At 44.4% G+C, this 10,090-nt stretch overlaps 1 protein-coding gene across 1 annotated transcript; it reads right to left on the bottom strand.

Annotated features, from left to right (window-relative positions):
* Positions 1-598: 598 nt before the first annotated feature.
* Positions 599-1,051, bottom strand: LOC101516888 (translationally-controlled tumor protein-like). The gene has a single exon (XM_036495323.2). The coding sequence runs from the start codon at positions 1,022-1,024 to the stop codon at positions 599-601; it is 426 nt and encodes a 141-aa protein (XP_036351216.2). The 5' UTR covers positions 1,025-1,051.
* Positions 1,052-10,090: the final 9,039 nt, after the last annotated feature.

Genomic DNA, 10,090 nt, shown 5'->3' with positions numbered 1-10,090 from the left:
GGTTGATCAGGAGGTTACAAAGACATTTTCACAAGTAGGTGAAGTCATAAATGTGACAGCTGTGAACACTGGAAGATCAACAGCTGTGTATCTAGGTGTCATTTAGTGAAGTGTGATATTAGTTTTTCATATTATACTAAATAACTTCGTGAGAAACATCAAAATTGTAAGTGGCTTTATTTTTATAAAAAGATGAATTAAGATTTAATTACATTTTCACTAAACCAAATAAATATTCCATCTTTGCATAAACAAGTGTGAGCTAAAATGTTCACATGCTTTCATTGTATCTCAGAATTTGACATTTAATTTTATAGATTCCTCTAAATATTTTAGAAGAAAAAACTTAAGGCCATCATTTTATTTGTTTGCATTTCTTTGTTTTGAGTTTAAATGCATTTTACTTTTAGACAATAGACATAACAATGTTTTATCCTTAAAAACAATGCCTCCACTCCAAGTAAGTCATGGTCAAAGTAAATGAGGAGCTCGACATGGCGTCAGTCCTACTTCCTGTAAGTCCTGGGGTTATGTGGATGACAAGCAGCCGCTAGTAGATGTTGAGCAGTGATAGATCCTCAGGCATTGCCTCTTTTTGTTAACATTTTTCCATTTCTGAAGCATCCTGAAAGAACATCACAAATGGGGTCCCATCTTCCTCTCCGGCAGTCAGAACAACCATGCCATCTGGATGCATGTCTTCGCCAATACAAGAATGGTCATTTTTGAAATTAGCTAGGATGGGCTTGATTGGTTCTGCAGCCCCTGCCACTGCAGGTTTGACTCCTCCGGGTCTCTGTTTTTTTGGGTTGCCTTTGGCTGATTCCCTGTCATCTTTGCTATACTTCACCCAGGCTCCTTTAGGGAAACCAGTTTCCTGCAGCTGATGGTTCATGACAACTACCACACCAATGATTACTGGGCCGTTGGCAGAGGCATTTCCAGCAATGAGTGAGTCATCACTGTCACCCTCTGTCCTACTGAGCATCTTGCCTTCAACCTCCAGGCACAGCCCAACCACCATCTCCCAGAGCTTGAAAATGCTAGAGAACATCTGTCATGACTGATGAGGAACCGGCAGCTGGAAGGAGATGACTGGTGCTAGCTTGGCAGGAGCCCAGAGCTTGAAGCAGTCCTGGAAGTGGGGATGGGGGTCACCTTTCTTTATATTGCTTAATATATTAGAAACTGTGGCCTTGGAATGAAATTGGCTATTTAATGCCTTAACTCATTACTGTTAATGGTAAACAAATGTGAACATCTTTATTAGAACATGATTATGTTGCTGGGATGTGGGAATTGTGGCACAGTGGGTTAGGGTTCTGCTTGCCTGTATCTCAAATCAGAATGTCTATTCCAGTCCTGGCTCCTCTGCTTCTGATACAGCTCCCTGCTAATGTGCTGGGAAAGAGCAGGTGATGGTTCAAGTACTTGGATCTCTGCCACCCACATGGGAGGTCTGGATAGAGTTCCTGATTCTCGGCTTTGGCCTGGCCCAGCCCTTGCTGTTGCAATCATGTAAGCAGGTGTCTCTCTTTGTCACCATTCCTTTAAAATAAATAAATAAGCAAACATAGTTTTAAGATTGCTAAATAAAAGTAAGAAAAATATGTTTTGCAGAGTAAACAATATGACAATGTGAATTGTGTAGCTGTCTATTTTATATTTTCTCTGGATATTGCCAAGCTATTAGCAGAAGACTAGACATGTTCTATAATAATAAAATACAGATATCTTAGATAACTGTTGACTTGCAGTCAAATAATGATTATAGCTTTACATGCGTATGTTTTTCAAGATTTGGTTATATATTTGAAAGGTAGGAAGAAAGAGAGAACTCTTGTGTTCACTAGTTTGCTACCCAAATGGATGGGTGACCAGGCTGGGCTAAACCAAAGCCAGGAGTCAGGAGCTAGGACCTTTTTCCAGGTTTCCCCACTGGGTAGCAGGTGCCGAAGCACTTGGGCCACTCTCCGTTACTGTCTCCCAGGCCATCAATGAGTAGGAAGCTGGGTCAGAAGTGGAGTGACCAGGTCACAAACCAGCACCCACATGCCACCAGCATTGAAGGTGGCAACTTTACCTGCAACAGCAAAATACTAGCCCTGAGCTTTATGGATTCTTAGAAATTTTGTTCCAAAGATAAATTTGCCAAGGTGTAGGACAGAATATGTTTTTCTTAGCAACTGCAGCCTTAATGTATTCTGAATGTTTTGACATTCAACACGTGGAGCTTCTTTCATGCTCTTGCCTTGGGCTCCACCTGTAAGCTAACGGGCTTGCTACTGAGGCACTTCAGGGAATCTGGTTCCATTGTCCAAGAAGAGCAGTTCTGATCAGGTCTATACCCACAGTGCAGAAAAGCAGGTAGCAACAGCATCAAACCAGAGAAAAGCTCTCCAATTGGAGGTAAACACTAGACTGGGCTTGGAAAAAGCCACCCCAGCAGGCTGGGAGCTGGGGGTGGAGGGAAGCGGGACATTCGTGGTGGCATTGTCCTTGCCAAACTGTCAGGGTCAGAGGATCCTTGGTTGCACTGAACAGAGAACAAAGTCAGCATGCTTTGCTGTCCCGCCCTGGAGGGAGTGCAGCGAAATTCTCTCAAGAAATGCCTCTAGTCTCAGGTGCGACCTGTACCACATAGAACATAGAAGGTTCCAGACAATAGAACAGGGGGTCTGAGACTGCCACCTCTGACTGGCCCTGAACCAAGGCTGTGCCACCCCAAGAGTACAAATAACTAAAATGCAAGACATGGGGCCCAGTCTTGAAGTTCAAAGGGGAAATGGCCAAAGCCTCTGGGCCAGAGAAGCTGGTCTGGGTTCATTTCTAGCTGCTGTACTGACTAGCAGTGTGACGTTGAACCATGGCTTTAACCTTCACGGGCCACAGTTTCCTCATCCTGGAAACAAAAGCACAGCCTTAGCTACTTTTGAAGGTCCCTCTTGCTTCGCAACTCTATGATTCATCGGCCAGAGGGATTCCTGCTGTGTGTCTTGGAACACATCCAGTTCAGGCTTACTTATTCCATAAGGCAGTTGTTCCTTTGTTTGCTGGCCTGAGGGGGAACCCAGACATTTTATTGGAAGGGGGGGGGGAGGGATGCTGGTGTCCTCTGCCTCCAAAGCGCGTCACTGGCATGGGTCCAGTGTCTTGAAGTGTGTCATTCCATCCTTGTCATGTGGCCAGACACGCTACCTGCAGGAAAGTACTCACAGGACAACAGTGCCCTTCAACCATGAGAAGTCCCTCAATTGGGGAAGACAGCCTTTTAGCTCTATAATACGGTTCGACTGGTGACTTTTTAAAACCATGACAAATGTTCCTTCACTTAGTCAACAATAATATCTACCTCATAGTATCGCTGTGAATAGTAAACTAGCTGATACAGAAACATGATTAGTGGCTGACATGTCCTCATTGATGGTGGAGTCCCTATAGCTTGTGGTAGAACGCTGGATTGCCAGAGCAAGACCTAACTCCCTAGAAACACACAGAGGTAACATGGATGTGCACAACCAGCACACCATAGAAGTAATACAATACAATACAGGAAGAAACCAGTGAGATGTAAACACAGGCACGGAGGGTGGGGTTGGGCCTTTGTGGAAGGAGAAAAGTAGAAGGGGTGTAGCCATCACCCCAACACCCAGTGATGTGTCCTCCCCGTCTTTGGATAACAAAGCCCATTTCTCTCATGGAAAGTCATGCTGTGCGGTCAGGTAGGACAGATCCCACCTGAGCACAGCTGATCCCAGTCTGACCCAATCAGAATATTGTATCTGTCTGTTGACAGTCTCTGGTTCAGGAATAAACATATAGCATAAATTGCAACCATCAGGAAGATCCACATGCTTTGTATAAACTGATGACAGCACACAATTTGGAGCTAAGGGACAAGCTTAAGCTCCCCGGGTGATCAGCTTCAGAGGAAGAGAAATTGGACCTAAGTCAGAGATCAGGGGAAAAGCTGAGGAATGGAAAAAAGGAGAAAGAGAGAGTTGAGAAGAGTAAGTGATTCTCTGTATCTCTGGGTCCAATAGTGCCTAAAGCTGTGGCGACTCTCAGCTATATGAGCCAATAAAGCATCCCTTTGCCCAGGTTGGATTGTTTTTGGTTTTCTGGCATTTGTAACCATTAGCTTCTGCAACACGGACAGGTTTTGTTTTTGTTTTGTTTTGTTTCAAACATTGAAAGTTTTAAAGAAGCCTGGGCACCTAAATAAGAGTTTAAAACCATCATCATTCCCTATCGGATCTCCCACACGGGATGGAAGAAGACCAGATCCTTCCTCACAGGAACAACAGCCAGGAGCCCTGAGCAGTCCTCAGAAACACAGGAACAGTAAACTTTCTTGGGGACTCAGGAGAGGCGCTTTCCTTACTTAGTTCCAACTTTGGATCCCCACCCTCTCTTGCAATGACCATCAGGGTCTCTCCAGAGCCTCCCTTACCCCCCAACATTAGATCAGATAGACAGAGACCATTAAGGAAAGCTTAGAACAGACAGGAAACAGTCAGCTTGGACTCTCATATGCCTTACTAGGTAGGACACAAAGATTAGTTACTCCTCACTACGGTATTGAAGACTCCTCTGCACACCCCTCCTAAAACTGTTCTGCCCTCAAGTGTTAACATATGCCTTGTTAGAGTTATAAACCTGTTTGGACTATCCTAAAATTCACCAAGTTCAGTAAAAATCACGCTTCAATACTATAAACTGCTAAATTTAAAAATGAAAATAGACACGAGATAACTGAATAGTACCCTATAGCCATTTTAAGGTGTATAGCAGCCTGCTGTATATGCACTAAAATTGAAATGTCAGTGAAGTAGTCACAGGATGTGGTTAAGAACTTGCATTTTCTGAGCCCAGCACGATAGCGTAGTGGTTAAGGTGTTCGCCTTGCAAGCCCGGAATCCCATATGGGCGCCGGTTCTAATCCCGGCAACCCTGCTTCCCATCCAGCTCCCTGTTTGTGGCCTGGGAAAGCAGTCTAGGACGGCCCAAAGTTTTGGGACCCTGCACCCATGTGGGAGACCTGGAGGAAGCTCCTGGCTCCTGGCTTTGGATCGCCTCAGCTCTGGCCGTTCTGGTCACTTGGGGAGTGAATCATCGGATGGAAGATCTTCCTCTCTGTCTCTCCTCTCTGTATATCTGACTTTCCAATAAAAATGAATAAATCTTTTTAAAAAAAAAAAAAGAACTTGCATTTTCTAACATATTGGTCACTCAATACCATGTCCATTAACTCCATGATGTTGTAAATTGTTGTTGATGTTGTGTTGTATCTTTTCATCGGAGGGAATGATTTTCTGCCAGCTCTACTTTCAGACCGGGGATGGTCTCCCAGTGAAACCGTTGAATTTATCTGGACAATAAGATGCTGGACTCTATGCATGTACATGCTCACAATGAAGGAACCATAACTGGATATGAACTGTACTGCTGCAACAATGTGGAGGAATCCACCATGGGGGAGGGCATGGGGAGGGGTTGGGGGAATCCCAGAGCCTATGAAACTGTGTCATAAAACGAAATAAAAAAAGAAAAAAAGAAAAAAAAGAGTGTAAAACCATGTAAGAGTCCGCCAGGCCAAATAAAGAACCTATTATCGTTGGGATTTGAGAACTAATCCTAAGTCCCAAAAATTCTTGTCCTTTCCTGGAAAGTCCATATTATTTTCCATTTTTACAATGCTCTATTTGCATGTTTTAAAATAACAATGAGTGACCATAGTAACAATGAATTGTATTCAGTGAAGAGCTGGGAAGCAAGTCTTCAGAGGCCTTCTATTTAAAAAGATAGATAACAAACATATAATTTATTACTGGGATGCAGGGCTACATGATGCTTATGGAATCTACTCATGTAACTCAATAACATATAAAGTCTTTCTGATGCAGACATCTGATAGTGGTAACAGTACAACAAGAGAAAATAAATGTAAAATACACACCAAGGACGTCATTTAAAATGGAAAGATACAATCACCAATCATGGAACTTACCTGAATATTCTTACAGTGAAATGCTTGCACCCAGAAAGCTTTAATTGTCTCACACAGTAGTCTCAGGCTTAACTTCATAATCAAGTGTTCTGTAAATGGAAAGTCACTTTTCGTTTAGTATTGACACAGGTTGAGGTGCTCCCAGTACATCCAGCATGTGTTGGGCTACATGCTGCTTCATGTAAACTCATTTCTTATTTAATGATGAAAAAATCTTGTCTCTCTGGCCTGGTTGCAGTTTTGCCTTTGGGACTGACATTGTTTTAGCTAGCTCAGATGTTAGACTACTCCTGACTTCATGAGAGTCTATTCCCTTGCCACTTCAGCTTGCCTTTCAGTTTTGTTTTTCCTTTCTGGGGCCGGGTGGGAAGGCTTGCATGTTTGCAGGGTCAGCCCACCTTGGCTCATGGCAAAGCCAGAGCTCCCAGAGCTGTGGCTCCCGGCTCCCCAGCCTGCTGTCAGCCCTGCAGTGGCTGTTCATATCTCAGTCTTCTTGTCTCACTCTTTGCAGCCCTGGGCCAGGGACCCCCACACTCATTCTCTCCAGTCCCCTGCCCCACTGGTTCCGCCAGCTTCAGCAGCCTTTCTCACATCTCTGCACTGGACCCATCCCTGTGCCAGGCATTGGGGGAGAGTGCAGCGAGAGCTCTTAAGGGTGTGTAGCCAAGTGGATGCAGGCTGCCCTGGCCATTTCCCTGCCCTTGGGGATGGCAGCCCTTCCAACAGTTGCCTCATCTGTTGTGCCTCTTTTCCCAGGCATTTACAGCAGGGCCATAAATTTAGCATCAGCTGCTCAGACATGGCCAGATGTGAAAGCTCACTTCTTGGTTTCCACAGGAGAAGTGCTATTATGCAAGTTCCTAACATGTGTGTTCTGTCTTCTAGCCATAATCCCACTCTTCTCTGTTTAGCCAAGGTTCTGTATTGAAATGGATTCCATCGCCTCTCTAACGACGCCTGCACCATCCTTGAGTTCTTGAGTGATTCATTCCTTTACAAGGTAGGCTTTGGTGATGAGTAGGGCTCTCCCTCCCTGGGAGGGCTGCCAGACTCTGCCTGTCATGAGCTCTGTCCTGTTGGAGGCCATGCCTTTGCCCTTCAGCTGAAGTGGCATCTTGTCTGCCCATCATGTTCTCTGTCACATTTCATGGACAGTGCTCTGTTGTCTTCCGCCATTATACTCTTAGTCATACAATTATTCTTTTTAAAAAGTACTTAACTTTTTTGTTTCCTTTATTCTTATGTAATATTGTTACCTACAAATGAGCATGTATAACCTCAATGTTTTAAGTCATTTTTAAAAGATACATTTATTTGTATCTGAAAGGCAGAGTGAGAAAGAGAGAGAGAGATCTTCCAGCCAGCAGCTCACTCTCCAAATGTCTGCAATAACCAGCATTGACAGGATCAGGCTAAAGCCAAGAGCCTGGAACTCTATCTAGTCATCCACACAGATGGTAAGGGCTCAAGTATTTGGGACATGCATCTTCTGCTGCTTTCTCAGGTGCCTTCGTAGGAAACTGGATCAGAAGTAGAGCAACTGGAACTCAAATCAACACTCATATGAGGTGTTGGCATCCCAAGCAGAAGCTTAACCCTTTGTACCACAACGCCAGCCCCTTAAGTCTTCTTGATAAAAAGAGACGTTTGAGTTCATTGCCCTCCCTCCCAACTACAATATTGTGACCATGGCTATAGTGCCTTTAGCTCACCTCCCTCACAACCCTCAGAGAAAATCCTTATCCGAACTTTTCCTGATAGATTGACCAGGAATTTTTCCTTGAGTAATGTATCATTTAATTATATTTCTTAATTTGACAGACAGAGAGAGGGCTCCAATCCATCAGTTCGCTCCCCCAATGCCCGCAATAGCTGAACCTGGACCAGGCCAAAGCTAGGAGCTGAGAATTCAGTCTGGGTCTCTCTGCTGGGAGGCGGGAAGCCAAGTGCTTGAGCCACCCTCTGCTGTCTCCCAAGGTGTGCATGAGCAGGAAGCTGGAGTCAGAAGCACAGCTGGCACTCAGGTGTCCCAAGCATTGCCTTAACCCTTGTGCTAAATGCCTGTCCTCTAGTTCACTTTTTTATCACTGCAGTCATGTATTCCATTTCATGAATATACTGCAATACATCTATCCATTCCAGTGTTTTTGCTAGTATGAACAATGGTGCCATGGACATTCTCATGAGTGTCTTCATCCTTTACTCTTGGATGCATGTCCTACAAAATCATGTGGGGTACAGTCACATTCAACTGTAGCAGTGAAGGTTGAATGTTTCTCTGGAGTGACTAAGCAGATGTCCATGCCCACTGCCTGTGAATGGGCTCCCTGTGACCTGGCCTTGAACTTTGCTGTCAAGAAACCTGAACCAGCCTGGTGGCTTTGGGCTCTTTTGTTGTCTTTGCTTTTTTCTGTTAAGATGCTTGAAATACGTTTTTTTGTTTGTTTGTTTAGATGCACAAAACTCACCAATGTACTTAGAATATGCTTCAGTATCTAACATTGTGTATCACATTTTCCTCGAATACAGCTCGTTAGATTTACTTACACATTTGGTCCTTCATTTCATCTTCATTTCATGGATATGCACTGGATTATCCTTTTTTTGAGGGGGAAGAGTTTTTAAAAATACATTCACTTGACAGGCAGAGAGAGAAAAAAAAGAGAGAGAGAGAGGGAGAGAGAGAGAGAGAAAGCTGGTTCACTTTCCAAATTCCTTCAATGTCCAGGTCTGGCCAGGGGTTGAAGGCAGAATCTAGAAATTCAATCCAGGTTTTCCATGTGGATGGTGGGAACTCAACCACCTGAGCCATATCCAGCTGCCTCCAGGAGCTGGAGCTGGAGCAGGGATGGAACCCAGCTACTGCAACATGAGATGCAGTCCCCTAAGCACAGTCTTAATCCCTGGATCACACTTTAGGCTATCATTCTTGTTCCCTGCATTGGTCTTTTTGTTTAAGGACTATCAATTATTCTTATATTTATGATTGTATTAAGCATTTCCTTTATAATTCAAAATTTGACCCTCTGCTGTTGTATTCTTATTTCCAATTTGCATTTTTATTCTATAGTAACACTACCTTCTATTAGTTTCTTTAAATCTGAAATCTCTCTTTTCATCTCACTTCTTTGCTTTTGCCCTCACCCTGGAGCTCTTGTTCCCATGGATTCGCATCTCATTGAGATGTACAGCATAAAGCCTGCTAGCTGCCTCCTGTTGCTTGGGTGGTAATTTTCTCTGCTTTGGCTTCCTGGCCACGTGCCTGCCACAGTCCCTTTTTGCCCCCCTGCAGAGTGGTTTTATAGTCGCCATGCGTTTCTGGTCATTTTGCTTATGTTTGGAGAACCTTATCCAGCCCTCTTAGCGGTTATGCCAAAGCGTGGGCGACTTCTTTACTTGCTTCCTCTTGATTTGTTTTTCTCTCTCAGTTTCACTGAAGGAGTTGAGGGAGCTGCAGGAAAGCTCAGGGGGGTGAGTGTTGGTGGTGAGAAAACCCAGGCCCTGCTCTATCTTGCTGTCTTTTTAAAGTTTGTCTGTTTGAAAGGGCAAATGACAGAAAACCAGAGAGAAAGAGCTCTTCTGTCCTCTGGCTCACTCACCAAATGACCACAACAGTCAGGATTGGACCAGTTCCAAGCCAGGAGCCTGGAGCTTCTTTTGGGTCTCCCACACAGGTTCAGGGTGCCAAGCACTTGGCTCATCTTCTGCTGTCTTCCAAGCACATTAACTGGAGCAGAAGCAGAGCAGCTGGGACTTGACTCGTGCTCCGTAATGGGACACTGGCATTGCAGGCAGCTTAACCGGCTATACCACCATACTGGTCAGAATTTGTATCCCCCAGTCCACACTGTTCCTATGATAGGGTAGACCCTTAAGCCCTGTATTGTTGCCCAAATCCAGTTTGTGGCCCCGAAGTCTTCATTTTAGTCAGAATCATCCCAGTTGTACACACCCCATATTTTACCCATTCCTCCCCACTTGGCCATCTCTATTACTTTTTAGTCAGAGAAGGAAACAGATGAGTGAACCTTCATGCATGGCATCTCCCAGTTTTGGGAGTCTTGATGAGAACCTTCCAGA

Source organism: Ochotona princeps, chromosome 10, assembly GCF_030435755.1.
Source record: "Ochotona princeps isolate mOchPri1 chromosome 10, mOchPri1.hap1, whole genome shotgun sequence".
Classification (NCBI taxonomy): Eukaryota; Metazoa; Chordata; class Mammalia; order Lagomorpha; family Ochotonidae; genus Ochotona; species Ochotona princeps.
The sequence above is the reverse complement of the archived record's forward strand: the minus strand, read 5'-3'. Positions and strand labels throughout refer to the sequence as shown.